This window comes from Mustela putorius, unplaced genomic scaffold (genome assembly GCF_011764305.1).
Source record: "Mustela putorius furo isolate JIRA1106 unplaced genomic scaffold, ASM1176430v1.1 tig00000198_pilon_pilon_pilon, whole genome shotgun sequence".
Lineage (NCBI taxonomy): Eukaryota > Metazoa > Chordata > Mammalia > Carnivora > Mustelidae > Mustela > Mustela putorius.
The window spans coordinates 8266786-8288678 of NW_025421311.1; the positions used below are offsets into that span (position 1 = coordinate 8266786).

Consider the following 21893-nt stretch of genomic DNA (forward strand, 5'->3'; position numbering starts at 1 on the left):
CAAACTGCTGTACTTTGGGGTCACCTGAATATTTTTTTTTAAGATTTTATTTATTTATGTGACAGAGACACAGCGAAAGAGGGAACACAAGCAGAAGGAGAGGAAGAAGCAGGCTTCCCATGGAGTAGGGAGCCCCATGCGGGGCTCGATCCCAGGACCCTAGGATCATGACCTGAGCCAAAGGCAGACACTTAACAACTGAGCCCCCAGGCACCCCTTAATATTTTTTAAAAATACTGATGCCAGACATGAGTCTACCACCAGACATTCTGACTGAAGGGGGATGGAGGGCATTCAGAGCATTGGGACTTTTAAAAGCTTCTTCAAGTGATTTTAATAAGCAGCAGAGATGGAAGAGTATGAAGAGAGAGAGCTCCTAGCCATTTAGGGGATTTCACGTTTATCTTACACTCTTGATTGCTTCGTAATGCTTTGAGCTTAGCAAAGATCGTTATCACAGATTTCATCATTTATCCTCATCTTTTCTAGCTTTTGCTGGGATAACTTTTGCAAAGGTTGTTTTGTTGTTGTTCTTATTTATGTTAGAAGTAAAAAATAATTGGAAATGAGGACAATTAATCATATATTGCTGAAATAAAATTTGGGAGCTAAAGACAACATACACATTAGCATATCCTCAAATTTTTCCTTTTTGAATGGTTAGTGTTTGCATCTATGATACTAGTGTGGTGTCCGGTGTTGAATAATTCTTTCATTCATTCACTTTCCCGGATGACATACTGTTACAGTGCATTTTGAGTTGGTGCAACACATTAGCTGATGAGGCTTTGAACCCTCCCTAGCAATATTTTTTGCAACAGGCCCAGGCAGGCCTTGGATGTTATGACTAGAACAATAGACCTCCTTAGAGGTCAGGAAAAAACAAATAGAAACTAAACTTCATGCAAGACTTCCTTCAGTTATTTGTTTGGGTGGTTTTAAACACCTTTGTTAAATCACCTCCTACGCATAATGACAACTAGAACTTCTGTTATAATTGAGTTCATTCCACCACTATTTCCTGATTGTCTGCTGCATGTGAGATGCTTTTAAGTGCCATGGGATTAAAACATTTTGTTTCAACTTTCAAGGGGTTTATAATCTAGAGAAGGAAACCAAATATGTATCCAAGTGACTATTTGGATGCAGAGTTTCGAGATATGGGATACTCAAAAATCACTCCAAGTTTCCAGCCTCAGTAACAAAGACAATAATGTTTCATTGAAATAACTGTGTTCGGCAGAAGACCTGGGAGAAAAAGAATAGTGGCTGGTTCAGATCCCATGTACAGAGGTTTAGATGGCAATTAAATGCTCATTGACAGGACATGAGAATTTAGCAGAAAGTCTAGCTGGGGCCAGCCTAAAACAACCTCATGTTTAAGTAGAATAGAAAGGGGATGCTGAGGGGCGCCTGGGTGGCTCAGTGGGTTAAAGCCTCTGCTTTCGGCTCAGGTCATGGTCCCAGGGTCCTGGGATCGAGCCCCACATCGGGCTCTCTTCTCAGCATGGAGCCTGCCTCCTTCCTTCCTTCTCTCTCTCTCTCTGCCTCCCTCTCTGCTTACTGGTGATCTCTGTCAAAGAAAGAAAGAGAATGCTGAAATGTGAAGACAAACCTCCTTCAGCTCAGGTCATGATCCTGGAGTCCCAGGATGGAGCCCCACATCTGGCTTCCTGTCCAGCTGGGAGTCTGCTCCCTCCTCCCCCCCCCCCCCGCTCCTTCTCTCTCTCTATCTCATTAGCTCACTCACTCACCCTCTCTCTCTCTCAAAGAAATCTGAAGACAAAAAAAAAAAAAAAAAGACCTATTTCTACCAGCATTTCTAAATAATGTCTAAAATTCCCATTAGAAGGCATTTAGTCCCCTGATTAGATGTTGTCTTTTCAGGATTTCCTTCTGAAAATGCCAAATGAGTTATCCTTAATAGAACAAAAGAATCCTGTTCAGTCTAGAGATGTTTGGAAAAGAGGAGGAAGCCTGAGGGAGGCACCAGAGAAACAGGTGGAAACATGAGGATTTTGGCCATTTAGAATGAGGATGAAGAGTAGAATGGCGAGGCAGCACATCAAAGATCTATTTTGAGGGAGGCAGACCATAAGAGACTTTTAACTCTAGGAAACAAACTGAGGGCTGCTGGCACAGAGGTTGGGGGGGTGGGATAACTGGGTGATGGGCATGAAGGGGGCACGTGATGTGAGGAGCACTGGGCGTTACAGGTCACTGACAAATCACTGAACTCTACCTCTGAAACTAGTAATACATTCTGTTAACTAAATTGAATTTAAATAAAAAATGCAATGTGGGTAAATAAAATCTCTTTTAAAAAGACCTATTTTACCTTCTTATTAAACCTGTAACAGAGAATCAAATGGCAGAAAACACGAAAAGGACCAAAATGATCCTGTACAAGTTAACAGTTTCCCAAATTACATTTCTTCCTTGAACATGAGGGACTTCAGCTCCATCACTAAGGCACCTTCAAGCCCCAGGGCTCATCAGTAGTGGAATAATGGTAAACCTTGAAAATCTGCCTCTCCGTTTGTCTCCTTGATCTTAGCTAAACGTCAGCATAAAATTGAAAATCCTTATTCATTTAATAATTTTTAAAAATTTAAAAATATACATTGAACATTACATTCATGGGATTTTTTACATGTATTAGAGATTATTATTTTTTTTAGAAGATGATCTTCTCAAGCAGGATCCAACACAAACAGTGCATCTTGGAGTAATGTATTTTATAATGTTCCCTCTGAGTTGGACTTCACAGGACAGCTTTTTGCTCAATTGTCTTTTTTTTTTTTTTTTTATGATTCTTCCCACTATAACATCTGATGCTCAGTAAACATTCACTGAATAAATCAATTAAGTGGTGGCTACTATTTCTTTTGATGCTCCATTTTTTGTCTTTCATCTCAGAGGTAGAGTTCAATGGGTCATCAGTGTCCTGTAACATCCAATGCTCATTTTATCACGTGCCTCCTTGGCACTCTTCACCCGGTTACTGTATCCCCGCCAGGAACCCTCAGTGTATTTCCTATGATTAAGAGCCTCTTATGGTTTGTGTCCCTCTCTGATTTCATCTGGTTTTATTTTTCCTTCCCTTCCCCTATGTTTATCTGTTTTGTTTCTTAAATTCCACATATGAGTGAGATCGTATGATAATTGACTGTCTTATTTCATTTAGCAAAATACCCTTAAGTTCCCTCCACGTCATGGCAAATAGTAAGATTTCTTTTTTTTTTTTTTTTAAGATTTTATTTCTTTGACAGAGAGAGACACAGCAAGAGAGGGAACACAAGCAGGGGGAGTGGAGAGAGAGCGAGAGAAGCATGCTTCCCGCTGAGCAGGAAGCCAATGGGGGACTTGATCCCAGGACCCTGGGATCATGACATGACCCAGAGGCAGATGCTTAACTACTGAGCTACCTAGGTGCCCTGGTAAGATTTCATTCTTGATGGCTGAGTAATATTCCACAATTATATACAACACATCTTCTTTATCCATTCACCTGTTGATGGACATCTGGGCCCTTTCCACAGTTTGGCTATTGTGGACATTTATGCTATAAACATTGGGGTGTAGGTGTCCCTTTGAATCACTGTTTATATCCTTTGTATAAATACCTCATAGTGCAAATGCTGGGTCGTAGGGTACCTCTATTTTTAACTTTTTGAGGAATCTCCATACTGTTTTCCAGAGTTGCTGTAGCAGCTTGCATTCCCACCAACAGTGTAAGACTCTCCCTTGCATATACATTCACTGGATTTTTGAAGTGATAGCTGGTCTTACCATCAGACCTATTTGATTTCCTTAGCGTCCCTTTCTTAAGTTTCAAATTACATCCATATACAAAAGCCTATAGTTGTTAATGAGGAAAAAATATACAGATGTTGTAGCGAAAATCCCACTTCTGACAGAAAGTACATTTTTTTTAAAGATTTTATTTATTCATTTGACAGACAGAGATCACAAGTAGGCAGAGAGGCAGGCAGAGAGAGAGGAGGAAGCAGACTCTCTGCTGAGCAGAGAGCCCGATGCGGGGCTCGATCCCAGGACCCTGGGATCATGACCTGAGCCGAAAGCAGAGGCTTTAACCCACTGAGCCACCCAGGTGCCCCGAAAGTACATTTTTTAAATAACTGCAAGAAATCACCATTTTATAAAGCGATGAACTATTCTACAAAGAACTCTTCAGTCCCGTTATGTTCAAATCACATATTAAGGAAGTTACACTCATTGCTGATACAAAATTGCATATGCTAAAATGTTACCTGAATAAATTCTACAGGTATGCAATGTTAATTTGAACCCAAAAGAAATTAAGTTTTGAGCTGCCTAACCTATTAAGCGAAACATTTACTGATAAACTAAATGAATCAAACTATAGATGCTTCTTTTTCATAAAATTACCATGCAAGTGTATTTACCACAAGCCTTTTCCCTACTTCATGTGTATTTTCTATGTGCATTATTGAGCAATCATAATGTAAGTGGCATTGTGCTACAAGGACCAAAACTAATATAGTCAGTGTAGTCAAACATACATGAAACGCATTAAGTTGGAAACCAAGACAGTCCACTGCAAACAACTCAGGATGTAAGACAATGTATACACAGTGCTCTGTACTAATATAATAAATGTATGTTACATACACCAGGACTCTACTATCACAAAATGCTAATTTCAAAAATGCAATTAGAGCACTGGAGAATACTATTCTCTTACTAATGCATGGTGCTAATTGCAGAGTGACTATATAAAGTGCAGAAGGAGTTAGAGAAGGAAAAGCTCACGATGAGGCTCCAGGCTCCAAGGAAGATTGTACCCAGGAAGAAGGAATGAAGCTTGAGATTTAAATGAGCTACAGATGAGCTAAGAGGGAAAGACAGTATGAACTTGATAAAATGTTTGAACTTAATGAAATCCTTGGTATGTGCTCTATGGATATAGAGGAAATAAAGATAACAATTCAGGGGTGCCTGGGTGGCTCAGTGGGTTAAGCCTCTGCCTTTGGCTCAGGTCATGATCCCAGGGTCCTAGGATGGAGCCCCACATTTGGCTCTCTGCTCAGCAGGGAGCCTGCTTCCCCCTCTCTCTCTGCCTGCCTCTCTGCCTACCTGTGATCTGTCTGTCAAATAAATAAATAAAATCTTAAAAAAAAAAAAAGGTAACAAATCAGAATTATGTGATACTTTTTAGAGGTATATAATTCTTTAAAACTAAAGAATATAAACCCCACCTAGAAAAAAGGCTTAAGTGCCAAATGGGGAGAATAGAAATAAAAACAAGAATAAGTAGACTTAAAGGAATGGCATAAAGTATTTTCATGCTGATGAATGTATTAACAAGATAATCGGTCAGTTTCCTGGTTTGGGCTTCATATACTTACAGAACACATTCTAGAGTTCTTTTTTTTTTTTTTTTAACATTTTATTTATTTGAGAGAGAATGAGTGAGAGAGAGCATGAGAGGAGAAAGTCAGAGGGAGAAGCCGACTCCTCAAGGAGCTGAGAGCCCTATGTGGGACTCGATCACGGAAGTCCGGGATCATGACCTGAGCCAAAGGCAGTCAACCAACTGAGCCTCCCAGGTGCCCTCTAGAGCTCGTAAGAACAGACTTTCTTCAACTGTGTACTCTGATGACCTGAAATTACCTCTAAAAACCTGAAAAATCTACATGAGGCTTTTTGGAGAGGGGACAGGGGCTAACCAGTGGTGGGAAGCAACCAGGAAAGTTCATCTGTTTCCTAATAGTCCAGAGAAGTACATGGACCCCTCACTGCCTCCGTGGATAAAGCCCTGAGACGAACATTCTGGAAGAGCAGGTGCAGTCATCTGCTGTCCACTGATCATGATGGGTGGTGGCCTCATGATGTGGTGGTGGCCAGGCAGCTGTTTCCCTTGAATTCACATGTGTATACAACCCCGTTTATAACAGCTTGGCTTCGCTGGGAGTCCTCTCTCCTACTTCTAGTGGGCTCAAGACCTATTTCTTATCCCACCCCTTACAGAGTACATGGATACAATCAAAGCTGGTCCTGAGCCTTCCGCTTTCCTCACTCTGTATTCAAGAACCCGACCCCCACCCCTCTACTGGTCCCCCATTCTGTCCCGGGTAGACCAAGCAGATATCAGATGTTCATTCATCCTCAGACTTCAACAGTTGCCACTTTAGGAAAGGACTAAATCTCTCCTTTCAAGGATTGCAGCCCCCAACATCCAACTCCACCAATGTCCTTTGATCACCTAAACTAAACATGCCTGAACGTAAATAATTAGCCTCTGACTAGGTTTGCCCCCCAGGGTCTTGGTTTGTCGTTGGAACCTGGAGGTTCATCTTGTTGTCTCTTTGCTTTAATCAGTCACCAGGTCCTATGCCATTTCCTTCCCAAAGTCTCTCCTGTTCATACCATTTCTCTACATCACTTCATACCTAGGTCCTTAAAATAATTGCTCAAATGGACACTTAGTCTCCCCCCTCTCCCTCTTCTAACCCATGCCTCTTTATTAATCTCCACAGACCAACATATCGTGTAAGTCATGGGCCCCTGCAGTCAAGAGAATGGATTAAAACTCTGTGGCCTGACACCCATGTTCCTCCATGATCTATCTCCTCTGTACCTACCTCTTTAATCTTATTTCCCTAAGTGGGAACCCACTCCTAGCTCTCCCAACTGACCAGGTGTTATGGTCTCCATGAACCGACTGGCATCTTTCCTTCACAAGTTGCTCATTCTACCAAGAACATCCCCCTCTGTTTTCTTTTATCTGTGTCCTACTTTTCCTTCTAGACCCAGCTTGACCCCACATTTTCCATATAGCCTTTTCTGTGTCCCTACCTTCAGTGATTTGCTTTTACTTTTTTCCTAAATAGTGCCAATAATGAAGCTTACATAAACTATGCAGCCACTATAAAAAACAATATGAAGATTCCTCCAAAACATAAAAATTAAAGTACCATATCATGCAATCATTCTAATTCTGGGTATTTGTCTGAAGAAAACAAAAACACTAATTTGAAGACATACATGCACTGCTATATTTATTGCAGCATTATTTACAATAGCTGAGATATGGAAGCGACCCAAGTGTCCATCAACAGATGGATAAATAAAGATGTATATATATATAGATACATAATGGAATATTACTCAGCCATAAAAAAGAAGAAAAATCTTGTAATTCATCTCAATAGGGATGGACCTAGAGGGATTATGCTAAGTGTAGTAAGTCCAACAAAGGAAATACCATATGATTTCAGTTATATATGGAATCTAAAAAATGAAACAAAAAACAAAGAGATTCATAAATACAGAGAACAATCTGGTGGTTGCCAGAAGGGAGAAGGGTGGGGAAATGGGCAAAATAGGTAAAGGGAATTAAGAGATACAGATTTCCAATTATAAAATAAGTCACAGGGATGAAAAATACAATATGTTGTCTTCCCTAAATATAGGGAAAATATTCAATAATACTGTGCTAACTCGGTACATGATAGCTACACTTCAAGTATTTCATAATGTATGTAATTGTCAAATCACTATGTTGTATACCTGAAACTAATACTATATGTTCAATGATCTTTTAAGATTTTATTTATTTATTTACTTATTTATTTGAGAGAGAGGGGCGCCTGGGTGGCTCAGTAGGTTAAGCTGCTGCCTTCGGCTCAGGTCATGATCTCAGGGTCCTGGGATTGAATCCCGCATCGGGCTCTCTGTTCAGCAGGGAGCCTGCTTCCCTTCCTTTCTCTCTGCCTGCCTCTCTGTCTACTTGTGATCTCCCTCTGTCAAAGAAATAAATAAAATCTTTTTAAAAATAAATAAATAAATAAATATTTGAGAGAGAGACCAAGCATGAGAAGGGGGAAGGGGCAGATTCCTTGCTGAGTAGGGAGCCACATGGGGCTAATCCTAAGACCCTGAGATCATGATCTGAGCCAAAGGCAGACACTTAATGACTAAGCCACCCAGGTGCCCTGTATATGTCAATTATCTTTAATTAAAAATTTAAAAAGTAAAAAGTAAAAACTAATTTTAAAATAATGAAGCTTAAATTAGTATTTAGAAGTCTTGAAGTATCTATTAATCTAACAATCTTGATATTTAATATAATTATATAATATAAATATATAAACATTATAATTAATACTGATATTACTAAACTATAGCTATTTTAATTATCTGTGTACTTATATTGTCTCTCTCTCTCTCCAATTAGACCATAAATCCCTAGACTGTTCTCTCAAGATGGTAAGTGAGCAACAGGGTTGCTCCTACTGCTGAAGCCTTAAGAGCTCAAGCAACTTTAATTATAAAGCCTATTTTTTAGATTGTTTCTGATTTACTAAAAGATAATTTAACATTTTCATACTGAAAGCAACAGTATTGATTAATCAATAACTACAAGAAACTAATGAAGAATCTGGTACACTCATACTAATAAGAGCACAATGAAATGGAATCAGAAGAAAGAAATTATAAAAATTCCTGACAGTTCATTTTAGCTAGGAAGTCTCCTCTCATAATTGAGCAGATTCATTGATTTTTTAACTCTTAAAAAGGCATTAAGTTGACTTCAACCTAGTCTTATATCAACATATAAACTAGTTCCTAAATATGGTATCATGAATGTTAATAAGGTAGTCTGACATTTATTGATCTATATAAAAATCAAGACATGGTTTTCTATTTCCTAAGAGAAAATATGTATATAGAAAATAGGTTTTAAAAGAAGCTTCTAGGCGTGCCTGGGTGTCTCAATCGTTAAGGATCTGCCTTGGGCTTGGGTCATGATCTCCGGGTCCTGGGATCAAGGCCTGCATCTGGCTCCCTTCTCAGCGGGAAGCTTGCTTCTCCCTCTCCCACTTCCCCTGCTTGTGTTCCCTCTCTTGCTATGTCTCTCTCTGTCAAATAAATAAATAAAATCCTTTAAAATATATATTTAAAAAGAAGATGCTAAAGTCCAGTAATTTCTAATCAGTCTGATTCTTCACTTCTTCCTCTGAAACAACATCCTCCAAAAGCTACAGAGGATAGAAAATGTTCAGATGGTGTGTCCATGTGTGTTAAGAGTAAGTTTGTCTCCATCTTTTGTAATTCCCAATCCCCATCACTCTAGTGTTTTTTCAAGGAGTGATAACTTTAACCAATACAAATTCTCCAAAGCTAAAGCTGAAGGTATGTGTGTTCTCTACGCTTCTGGTTTTGTTCCTAATCATCAACCTCATCTCCTCTCCTTGGCGCTCCTTTCCCAACACCTGCATCACCAAAAGCCCAGAAATTCAATAAAACAGTAAACAGTCTCTCTGAAAGGTACCTTCCTGGTTTTGTCTAAAACAAATGCAATCTTCTGTTTGGTCATTTAAAACACCACAAGCATTCTTAGTTAGATTAAATCATGGGTCTCCCTGGTCTCCAGGCATGCCTAGACATGAACCATAAAGGGAATGAGATCCTTGGAGTTTCTGTAGTAACTACAGGCCAAATCAACAGCAACCCTAAGAACAAGCATTCTTTTAAAACACACACACACACGCACACAGGACAAGGCCACACACAAATTTTTTTCTCGTTATTTTACTTTTTTTAGTTGCACGACCTGCAAAATAGACTGCATTTTTAAAAAATCAATTTCTGGAGGCATGCATCTTGATGACTTTTACACACATTGTCTTTATTTTTTAAATTATCTTGGAAGAAAATCTTTAAAAATATAAATTTCAAGGCATCTATTGCAACCACGACCTTGGAAGGCAGCAATCCAGCCCGGGTAAGAAATGCTAAGATGCAACTAATAATCATAAAACGTCTATCAGAAGAGGTATTTAATATCATATTGGGTAAAGTGACTTAACAATTTGAAAAAAAACAGGATTGTTTTTGTAATTATGTCCTGACCAAAACTTGTAAGTCTGCCTATGGCTAATGGAATGGAAGCTATTTCACTCCTGCATTTATGTATGTATGTCTGTGTAGCTATAAGATGCAAATTGGTTCAACAGTTACCTCTAAAGAGCTCTCTTTACTTAGCTCTGATTCCAGCATATTGCCTGGTATGGCTTGGTATCCTGTACGTGTTAAAGAGGTGTGAGGGACTTCTGTGGTGTGTTTCTCCAACACTGCGCTTCTCCCAAAGATAAGATGAATACAAAAAAATAGTTAGAAATGACCCAGCTTTTATAAGTTAACTTTGTAAGTTCATCTTGAGAATTAATGTTTTCTGTACTGTACATTTTATACTTCAATGTCTTACTCTTCATTTTGGTGTTCTCAGAACACATGCAAGTGGCAAAAAAAAAAAAAAAAAAAAAAAAAGTGCTGTCTTTCATCGTGAAAGATGATGCTGTAACTCAAACTCCTCCTTGAGAAGTTTTGGTGGTTTGATAATGTGAGTTTGGAATTTGTTTTGAATGATCTAGATTACCGGCCCCTAATTCATGCTACCAGTGGCATCTATGAAACCATTTCCTGGGTTTAGGGAATCAGTCTCTAACTGGGAAATTTTCCTCTGGGGAAAATAATTTAGAACAAAGTTCTTGGGGTCAATAGTGAGTGCTCTATACCATATGCAAGAAGACAAGAGTGGAGGGTTACGTCCAACTGAGTTCCACAAAGCGTGGAATTAGAATATTCTTTATCCTCCCCCGACACATTCTCTGAAGGAGAAGAGGGGAAGGAGTAACTCAAGGAAAGAAGTATTAGTAGAGGGCTCCCAGAAATCCTTTGGAACTGTCCTCTTGTCCAGTCTAGTCCAAATACGCCTAAATATATCTACATCATCAGATGTGGAATTGTGAAAAGAAAATGTAACTGGTCACAAGACATTGTTTCTCTGGTCTCCCCAACCCTCACCCTGAATTTAGTCTTGCTTGGAGGACCTACTGGAGCTCCTGGTCCTCGGTGGACCTTCCCTGACAATTAACAGTCCTCGCTGAGGCCCCACCCCCACTTCTATTTCTCCCCAGTTTAACAGTTTATTATATACTGTCTTGAGTGGTAAGTAATGTGTGTTCACATTGTGTGACCACCTAGATTATACATATGGAGGGTAGAATGAATGACCTTGGGTGCTGAACATCTAGCAGGTATTTAAATAAGTGTGTGAGCACCAAGCTTTGATCTAACTCAGGAGCTGGTCCACTCACTATTTGATGAGAAGCGCCAACCCTCCACTCACCACAAGGCCCTCCAAGAGTCTAAGGGAAACCCAAGGGGAAGGTGAGAGTGCACATGGGACTCTCCAAGACAGTCGTCCCACATGCCAGAGACCACCCAGGCCTATCTCCGTTTGGAAAATCAGAGCCTACAATTTGGTATCAGACCAGGCTGTTTCCCCTGACCAAGATGGACATGAAAACTGGACGGCCCTGTGGGGCTGCTTGGGGAGTGGGAGGGGGTAAGGAGCGCTTTGTCCCTCCTGCCCTAGAGGGAAGAGAAACTTCTCAGGAATCTGTGTGTGGGTCTCCAGGGCCTCTTCCCCGCAGAGACCCGCCCTCGGCCCCTGCTCGTGGCTTCCTCCCCTCCCCCACCCCGCCCCTCCTCCACTCCACCCCACCTCGCGCGCGCCCCGCCCCCGCCGCCACGGGGTTCCAAGGGCGGTTGGCCAGCCACGGCCACGGTCACTCGGCCACTCGGAGCTGCGGGGCGCACGGGGTGGAGAAAGCCAGCTTTAGGGTTTGGGCTGGGAACTGAAGAGAAGTTTTCTGGGGCGGAAAGGAAGTGGGAGTGAGAAGGTGGGAGCCCGACCGGAGAAGGGAACCTGCGGGGGCGGGCCCTGGAAGGCACGGGGGACCGGCGCGGGGACGGCGGCGGCTGGGATGAACCCGGGAACACCTGGATTTGGGGGGACGCGGCCCTGGGGTGCAGGTCCCCTCCGAGCGCCGCCGGCTGGGCCTTGCCACGCCAAGTGTGCGCGGGGGTCCGGCAGGGGCCAGCTCAGCCCGCGGGCCGGGCGAGGATGCTGGCTGGGCCCGGGGCGTCCCCGGGGGCCCCGCGGCCACGTCCTCGCGCCCGGGCACCGTCGGGCATCGCCCGGGGGGGAGACGAGGCCCGGAGCCCGCGGTCCCCCGGCCGGGGGCCACGGCTAGGCGCCGCCGACCGTCCGGGAGCTGCAGCCCGCGGGCGCCCGGTGCTCGGTTTGTAGGCAGTGTCATTAGCTGATTGTAGTCGGCTGCTTACAATCACTAACTCCACTGCCATCAAAACAAGGCACAGCGTCACCCGCCGCCCCGCGGGCAGGAGGACGCCACCCTCGGCAGCGAACGGCCCACCCCAGCGGGCGTCGGGAAGAGGCCGCTCTTCGAGCTGTGGCGCGGCGGCGTTGGCGGCCGCCGTGTGCGCGCCGGGCACGTTGTCAACCTGCGAGGACGCTCGGGCTCCGCGGCCCGACGGCTGCCGCTAGATGCAGTTAAACGGTCCGCTGCGCGGGGAGCGAGGGCAGGACGGGGCAACCCGCCTGCAAGGAGGGAGACAAGTGTCAAGTTTAATGGCTTTAATCGTGAGCTGTAATGACCGTTCAGACTTCCAGGAGGAGTCCCCTAGGTAACGTTTAATGCTGTACGGTGTGATTCATTGTGCCTTTTTCGTTATTTAGTAAGGTATTCGCTAACCCACCAACTAAAAGGAGCTACCATTGAACCATGAACCAGTAAGGTTTGTCTATCACAACGTATGGGGCGCCAACTTGGGACTGCAGTGCGTGAGTCTAGTTACTAGGCAGTGTAGTTAGCTGATTGCTAATAGTACCAATCACTAACCACACGGCCAGGTAAAAAGATTTGGGAATCATCCAAATGGGCTGTTTGTGCACATCATTGTGTTGGGGCAGTGTGGGGTTTGGAAATGCTCCAATATTAGGAATTGCCCATTAACATGAAAAAATCAGTATTTTAGCAGCTAAATACACAATGTATAATTTATATGTCTTTATAATTTACCAATTTCTTTCAGGCTCTTAACCAAAAATAATTTAGATATATTGGGAAATAGGATTTTTTTTTTCTTCACTGATCTATGTCATTGTATAGACTTGTGATTGTCCACGTTTGAACTATGAGACCGTATTAATATTTTGAAAGAATAAAGTGCCATTAGGTCATAAATTGTGGTTACTAACCATTGCTGAGTTGGCTTTCTGATGTCCATCTCCATTCCTGCCACAGTAATTACAACTTTGCTATGGCTGGAATGGTTAGAGTGTTCCTAGATTAACGAGATTAACTTTCCTGGGAGCAGGAAAGTTATTCACTCACACTTATTAATATTTTTATAAGAATACATGAACACTTCTCATAATTTATTTTTCAGGAAGGGACTGAGTCCACACATCAGATACAGTCCTTTTAAGTGCCCATTTAGGACGGTTGCAGAGCAAGCAGCTTTTAGTGGGACAGGTTAGTAAATGCACTTACAGTCTAAGTCCAGCATCTTCCATGAGACTGCTCTTAAAGGATGGGACAGGATAGAAAGTTTATCCACAGTTTCTTCTCGGCCAGTTCAGTACCCTGGCTCCTATAGGCTAGGATGTTAGCTGCCCTGTGGAATTCTCCAACCAGTGTCCACATAGGGCGTGCTGAGCTGTGGCAGTCTGGTGTGGAAGGAGAGGTGGGTTGGGGTGGTAGGACTAAGGGTTGAAAGGCTTTATTTATGGGGCGCCTGGGTGGCTCAGTGGGTTAAAGCCTCTGTCTTTGGCTCAGGTCATGATCCCAGGGTCCTGGGATAGAGCCCCACGTGGGTTTCTCTGCTCAGCGGAGAGCCTGCTTCCTCCTCTCTCTCTCTGCCTGCCTCTCTGCCTACTTGTAATCTCTGCCTGTCAAAAAAATAAAATCTTAAAAAAAAAAAAAAAAGATTTAGATAAACTTGGGGGTAAGGAAGCTGGGTTGGGGGAGAAAGAGAGAGGGTGAAGGCTGACCGCGGTGCTGTGAACTCAAGTGCCCCCTACTAACTCCCAACAGGACAAGAACCACCCCAAACCTGAGGTTTTGACTGTTCCTATCTCGTGGCCGAGGCTTGGACGGGTCCCGAAGCCTGTGAGACCGCAGAAGGGGGCTTCAGCTAGCCCGCAGGCACGCGCTGGACCCTAGCATCTCTCCAGGAACCGAAGGGCTTCTGGCAGCGGTGGTTGCCCGCGGGACGGTTCTTTGCAGGGCGGGGCTGGGAGAAGGGCGAGGGAACTCAAGAGAAGCGTCCAGAGTTGCCATGGAAACGGGGGCCTGCGGAAGGCTTCCCAGCCACCGGGAGTCCCGTGAAATTTGCCCCCAGGGACTACTGGTGTTCACCGGATCTTCAGAACAGGACTCCACCTTGGCCAAGCAGTTCTGGACCGCAGCGTCCCTGTACCCCCCTAACGAATCGCAGCTGGTGCTGCCCCGAGGTAGCAGTCAGCGCCTGCCGGTGGCCCGGCCCTCTAGGCGCCGTCCGCGGGGTGAGTAGCTGCCTCCCGCCGCTGGTTCCTGCCTCCGTCAGCAATAACCAACCTCTGGAAGATCCCAGAGCCGCTCCCACAAGTAACAGCTAAACCTGCTTCTAAAATAGGAATCTTTCATTCCAAATACTTAAAAAACCTATACAAGCAGTTTTTAAAAAAATTTTCAGCAGTTCTTCCACCGGGAAAGCATCAGTGGTATGCTTGTTACATCTAAAATCACATCTGAAAGTAACCCTTAGGTTATGGCATCCATTTGGCTAAACAGAGAAGCATCTAGGGGAAATGTGTTGACTGAAAGGATGTTAAGGGTGGTTGTTTATATAATCAAGTTCAAGCATGAAAGCCTCAGAGAAAGTTGAAAGCAATATTAGGAACCAAGTTCCCAAACCTGTAAAACCTCAGTAACCCAAAGATACGGAAACTGTTATTATGCAATTTTTATAGGTATAGGAGGCTCAGATAACTCCCTCTTCTTTAGAAAGCTTAAATATCTTTAATCCTATAGTCTTTCCAATAATTTCTTCACTTCCCTTTTGTATTTTTTTTTTAAAGAAAATTTACTTCCAGCCTTTTAGCCGTGAGAAAAACAGTAAGTACCAAGTCTCATGCATTTCAACATCTTGATTCCTAGATCCTTCAGAAAATAGGTAATAAGTATAAGGAGTCATCTTTACACGTTGATATAACTTTCTGAATTGCATACCAAAACCCCATCTCAGAGACCATCCTACTTATCCGGAGGTGAATGTCGAAATTCCCCTAACATGGTGAATAGAACTGTAGAAATTGGAAACTCTTTTACTGCAAATATGTTCTCTCCAGAGACCTCTTCTTGTCTCTGGACTCAGGCTTACTCCTCTCCTAAGGAGATTAGAGGCTCCCGTTGGCTACTGCTAATTACTTCAGTCTCCAATTATTTAAGAATCTGGTTTGTAAAATTTCAGGACACTACATATTTGTGTTTCTCTTCCTACTCTGTTACCTTTTAACATTTATCCAAGTTTATATCAACATTATTATAACACCATGACAACATTATTTCAGATTGAATTCCATTTTATTTCTTTTAGAGACTATAAATGTCACTGCTGAAACCAGAAAGATTGAGGAATCTGAGGAGAAGAAAAAGTATCTCCAAAAGGTAAGCCAATATTTCAGAAGGTAATCTGATTTTCATTAGAAATTCATCATTATTTTCTAAATAATCTCAGTTATTCTTTTTAAACACATATATGTAAAATATTTCTACTTCTGGTACATTAGCTTGAGCAGTTAGAGAACTTTTATTTGAATTTTAATTGAGGGTTAAAAAATTGTATTACATTTTGGTTATTCTCACCCCAAGGATATTCAGGAATAAGAGAATCAGAGGAAAATGGGGGGAAATGAATTCACACACCTTCCATCCAGTAAAGCCCCAAACCATATACAGTGTTCTAAGAACATTGTAATAACTGGAAAAATCAAAAGGGCTGACCATCTTATTAGGTCAAAATTAAAAGATCGGAGGAATGAGCCTGTCACCTAGGACCATTTATTTTGACTAAAGGCTGAAATTCAACAAATTAGTATCATCAAATCAACTGAACACATCTCTTTTTGGCAACAGCCCTTGTTTGTTTTTCATGGCATAGACACAGACTTAACTCTGCAGTTCATTCAGTGATTTATAGGAACACTTTGTTTGGTTAATGGCTAAGTTCCATCCCTATAACTGTTCTTATACTATAAAAGCAAAGATAGAAGATTCAGTTGGGCTTAATGTCTTTAATCATGGGATATTCTGGCAAACTCAGAAAGACTTGTCGGGAATTCTACATAGATTACGGAACAATGCATTTGTGTTTGCAGATCACATTAATTCACTTTACAGACTAGTGGTGATTCCTCCAAACAAATGAAGTAATTTTAAATAGCATTTGCTTCATTCTTGAGGATATTGGGAACTATGTGTTTGTACTGGGACTTAATGGGTAGGATGGAAACGAATTTTTAGTGATGTAAAAATCATTCCATTTTTGGAAGAAATTAGAAATAAAAAACTAAAGATACACTGTTATCAATTCTTATCATGTTTTGTCAAACAATTACGATGATGTGAGTTACAAGTGGCTATTCTGCTAATGGGCTATTAGAACTGGCTTCCTTGCCCTGGGTTCTTTTATTAATTACTCAATTCTATAGATAGAATTGATTGAGAAGTACCAAGTGCCAAGTACCTTACTAGATGCTGGGAATGCAAAGATAACATGCGGCCCTTGATCTCAAAGAGTTTATAGTCCAGTGGGAGAGAGAGTCAGTTGAAGTCCAGAATTATGATACTTTATTATGACAGATGTATATGGTCACACTACTATGGAAACACATTGAAGAACATCACAATGAAACTTAAGGAATCAAGAAATCTTCCCAAAGGAGCTGAGTTTCAAAGAATATATTGAGTTTCAAAGATTATGCACAGCAGTGCCCACAGCGCACAAGTTAGCTTCCTAACACCCAAATCCAGTCGTGCCTGTCTCCTCCTGCATTAGGGTGCTCGGGCCACAATCGTGAAATACCACAGCCTGGTTAGCATGAACAACAGAATTTTATCTTCTCCTGGTTCTGAGAACTGAGAGTCCGCGATCACGATGCCATCATAGCTGGTTTCTGATCCTCTCTTCCCAGCGTGTTGATGGCCGGCTTCTGGCTGGGTCTTCACGTGGCACAGGGAGAAAACTCTGGTGTCCCTTCCTCCTCTTACAAGGACTCTAGTCCTATCATATTAGAGCCCCACCTTTGTGACCTCATTTAACCCTAATTACCCCGCTAAAGGCCCTATCTCAGAATAGGCCCTATCTCAGTTACACATGGAGTTAGGGCTTTAACATAGGAATGGCAGGGTGGGGTGTGGGGACCATTCTGTCTGTCCATCTACTTTCATTTTTCTCCTGGCTCTCTAGTTCTACAGGATCAAGACCAAATCCCCCAGCATGGCATTTAGGTTCCTTTCCATTCTGACCATAACCTGGCTAACTTCTCCTGCCACCCTTCCCCCAACCCCAGTGTAGCCCACTCTGTACCACTGGTTCTCAACCACGAGGCGAGGGCACACCAGATCCTCCCTCTGTGTGCTGTCAAAGTGACGAGTGGGTGACGAGTGGGTGAAATAGTCTTTGCTGAACTTCCGTGTACACGTTATTCTGTGATATCTGCCAAACTGTGCATTAAGTCAAGTGGGTCCTGCAATGGGGTAGAGAAGATTCTGTCTGTTGAGGGTAGAGGAAGCCCAAAAAGCAGCAAGCCGGCAGGAAAGAGAGAGAATATCACCGAAGGTGTGCCTTGTGAGTACCGAGGAGAGCTCAGTCAGTACTACATAGCAGAGTGCTGTTCAGACACACTGTGGTACAAAATGCAAGAGAATCCGCAATAACTGAAGGCTGCTAGAGATACTCTCGTATCACTGTGATATAGAATTCACAACAGCCCATTTAGTGAGTGTAAACCTTGTGCTGTAAACTCACCTAAGCACTTTACATATATATCAATTCACTTTCTCCTTAAAATAGCCTCCTGCTAATTCTCCCCATTTAATCAAACCAGGCTTATGTGATTTTCCAGTTCCCACAAGTGGCAAGTGGCAGAGCCGAGATTCAAAGCGTCTATTCTAACTCCAAAGCCCATGAGACTCATTGTATTACAATGATTGCTGGCCGCGGCACTGTCTGGGTCTGCTGCCAAATAATCTAAAATTCAGAACTGTAGTACAAATAAAGCAAGTATGAGAAACAGAGTTTCCAGCCGTGTGAGACCGTAGCTGTTTCCTCAACCTGCAATGCGCTTGTGTGTCTGTACCTAAAACGCTCCTCCGCATTTGTCTCCAAGGCCCAGCTCCAGTGCCAGCTTCTCTGGGCCAAGAGAGGCAAGCCGGAGGCCGGCAGGATGAACAGCTTCCTCCTGCGTGCTCCTCCAGTAGGTCCCCTCCACCTCCCTCGTTGGGGTCGTCCCCGTCTCTGGCCTGTGTTATGGGCCACTATGCGTGTTTCCTGGCTTTCCTGCCAGATGACGGACACTGTGGGGTAGTGGGCTATGGAGACAAAGCGAGTCTAGAGGTCTCAACTCTGCCACTATTTGCATGACCTCGAACAACCTCTCTAACTCTGTGAGGTTCAGCTTCCCCAGACATGAAAGGAGGAATGTAAAAAAAAAAAACTTTGATAGAGTTGACTAAGTTATGCGCAGCCCCTGGCCACAGTTTGCCTTCAACAAATATAAATTCTCTTCTCCTCTAGGAGGCTGGAGATCATTTCTTATTGCTTAAGCCCAGTGCCTTTCTGGTTATTGGAATTTAGTACGTATTTGTGGACTGAATAAATAAATGCATAATCAAATGAATCAATGAGCAAACATATGCTCTATACAATGACATTTTCATTTTGCTTTGCCTTTCCTACATGTATCCATCTGGCCCATTTTTCTAGGTTGATAATTTTTGCAAGAATTCTCCTCGGAGCTAATCTGTTTGCAAGTCTGCTTGAGGAGCACGTTAGCCCGTCACCTCTCTTCTCAGTTTTGCTTTTGTCTCATGGGTCTCTCTGTGCCGAGAGGAACTCTGTGACTTCGTTATGAAAACATAGAGTCAGTATTTGGATACCACTGTTTTTCTAGGTGTGTAGCACTCTACCTGCCCTGCTGCCCTCACCATTTTAGAATTTTTAGCTTGATGGCAGAAAATAAGTGGCGGTGGTAGGTTCTTTTTAGCTAATAAAAAATTTACAATGCTCTATTCAATTTCAGAGAATCTTCTACATATTTTGAACATAGACATTGATAAGTAAATACCTAGAATGGTGTTCATCTTAAAATGCGGGGGAAAAAAACCTTCTCCTGAAGGTTTTTCTTCTACTTTTTCTTAAAACTAACAAAAAATCTAAAAATTTATTTTCCATGTGTCTTAGAAGTATCTTCATAAAAGCTTTTTCTTCCAACTGATATTGATTTTTGGGGGTTGTTGAAATTTTTAAAGCTGTAATGTTATCCTCCGTTTTGGAATATATTCCAGGTATACGCTGTAAATGCTTTTGGTTAGTGGACAAAATGCTGTTAATCACAACTACTATTTCTTTGATGGATATCCATGGCAGAAAATCAAAAACAGTTGAGTCTGTCGAGATTAAATGGCTTACTCTGTCCATAAAGGAAACCTTATAGCACTATACTAGACTATTATTCTTCCTTTGAGAGTTTAAAAGTAGTCTGAAAACATTATAATAAATGAATAGTCAGCTAATTTTTTGAAATCATAAAACTAATTTGCTTTTTAGTTTTGCCACCTTTGAGAAAGCTCTTTAGCTGATTATCTCTTTATGAAAAGAATTATAAATAATTCATTGGCTGGGAGAAGGAAGAAGAGATCAGAGTAGTATTTTAAGGCATATATATAGATGGCATATTGGAAATAGCCATCTGGAATCAAAGTTCTGACATGAATGCATACAAGCTAAAGATTTTTACAAGAAATTATGCAATCTACAGAAAAACAGTACTGACATACTCCTTGTTGGGAATGGGGTTTTAATCCATCCTATCACACAACCTGGGCAACCAAGATTGACCATAGTTTAAGTCTTCCTCAAAAGTGAGCTTGCTGTATGGAACTTCCATGAACCAGAAGCAAATCGTGCTATGAGAAGATTCTCGAAGGAGAATCTAAGAAGATTCACAAGAATTTTTTTTTTAAATTTATTTAGCAGACAGAAATCACAAGGAGGCAGAGAGGCAGGCAGAGAGAGAGGAGGAAGCAGGCTCCCCGCTGAGCAGAGAGCCTAATGCGGGTTCCATCCTAAGACCCTGGAATCATGACCCTCGCTGAAGGCAGAGGCTTTAACCCACTGAGCCACCCAGGCGCCCCCTTCACAATAATTTTAGTTACTGATTTATGAAACAAAAGGAAACTGGAAAACTTTAATGTTATTCTCCATTATCCTACACTTAATAAGGAGGGATACCCAGACTCATTGTAAGTCAGTTTCATAGAGCCAAACCAAACGTGTAGGAAATGCAGTATAAGCAAAGTTCCTTTTCCTCCATAAAGTAAATACCATTAGGAAACAGTAGGTTTCTCTTTCACCAACAAAAGATAGTCATTTAAATTCCTGTTGTTCTTAATTTGTCAAAGAATTCAAGTGAAAGGATATAAAAATAGTGTGGAATTCACAGTAACAAGCAAATATTTTGGTAGCAAATGATAATTAGATTACATAAATATGAATTACTCTTTTATGTTATCTCTAGTACTCTTTGTTTTCAAACATAATTCAAACTCAGGAAACATTTTCAGTTGGCAGATGAGGTTCCCCTCTTAATCTTCTCTGTAACTTCTATCGTCCATGAAAATGTTCTTGGGGAAAGGGATCTCGTAGATGGGACTTGGGATCTTAGCGGGCGAATTCATTGCCCAAGACAGACCCAGCCCCAGATTTGGACAGAACTATGTCCCCAGAGCATCTTTTCCTCTTTTCTTTTTACAGATATCTATGTACTTTACCTTCTATATACATTCACCTTAAGAACATAAAAAAAAAAACATTTTAAACTCTAAGATACAACTGGTCAAGAACCCATACTAATAATCTCCTTGTAAAACATGATTAAATGAAACCATTGAATGCAGAATGAAGTCCAAAAGGATGACATATATTTCAAAATAAATGACAAGACCATAGTGGAAATACGGTCTACAGGTCACAGAACAAAGTCACAGTCCATGAGCATTGTTGTTCTCTGAAGGAACTGATAGCAGGGAAAGGCAACAAAGAGAAATGTAAGGTCAGGGTGTGAAGGTTCAACAGACCTTGTCATGGGAATTAGAATACAGGGTCAGGGGTGGAAAATAAGGCAGGACCACTATCTCAGAATATCTGGGATACCAGAAAAACAAGAAAGATACTGAACACAGGGGACAAGACAATTTTTCATATACTAGAATTTGTCCGGAGAGAGGCTTGGCTATAAAAAAGAAAGCAAAGCCCTGGAAACATAAACCTTTCTCCCCAACAATGACATTGCTAAACAGTTGTGCTATTCCTCTACTGCCATACCCAGGAAACTATTTTAAAGCCATTAATAGTTAAGGTAAAAACTGACCAATGGTAATCTTTCTTGGCCAAGCCAAAAAAAAAAAGCTCAAAAATCAACTTGGCTCAGTTGGTTAAGTGTCTGACTGTTGATTTCAGCTCAGGTTAGGATCTCAGGGTCATGAGATCGAGCCCCACCTCAGGCTCCATGCAGAGCATGGAGTCTGCTTGGGATTCTCTCTTTCCCTCTGTCCCTCCCACTCATATGAGCCCTCTCTCTCCAAAAAAAAGAAAAAGAAAAAAAATCAATTTACAAACAGTTGATTGTATTAGATAAACAAATAAAGGTATATTTTCCTTGTTATAGTAATTCAGTATAATTTATTAGAAAAAATTTACCTGTTATT

General features: G+C 41.9%; 1 protein-coding gene across 9 annotated transcripts in view; it reads left to right on the forward strand.

Annotated features, from left to right (window-relative positions):
* The first annotated feature begins 9424 nt into the window (after nt 1-9424).
* Nucleotides 9425-21893, forward strand: part of HOATZ (HOATZ cilia and flagella associated protein) — a 28952-nt gene continuing 16483 nt past the window's right edge. For 3 of the 9 annotated variants that reach the window (XR_006605969.1, XM_013054824.2, XM_013054825.2), the window contains exons 1-4: nt 9425-9775; nt 13312-13397; nt 13959-14428; nt 15502-15572. Coding sequence is in view for 8 of the 9 variants with exons in the window: in XM_013054824.2 (XP_012910278.1) it covers nt 14203-14428; nt 15502-15572 (297 nt within the window). In the remaining variant the exon portion in view is untranslated. Of the gene's footprint in view, nt 9776-11583; nt 11739-12189; nt 12547-13311; nt 13398-13958; nt 14429-15501; nt 15573-21893 lie in introns of those variants that run through there. The other 6 variants (XM_045077550.1, XM_045077551.1, XM_004749781.3 and 3 more) reach the window with 5 other exon arrangements.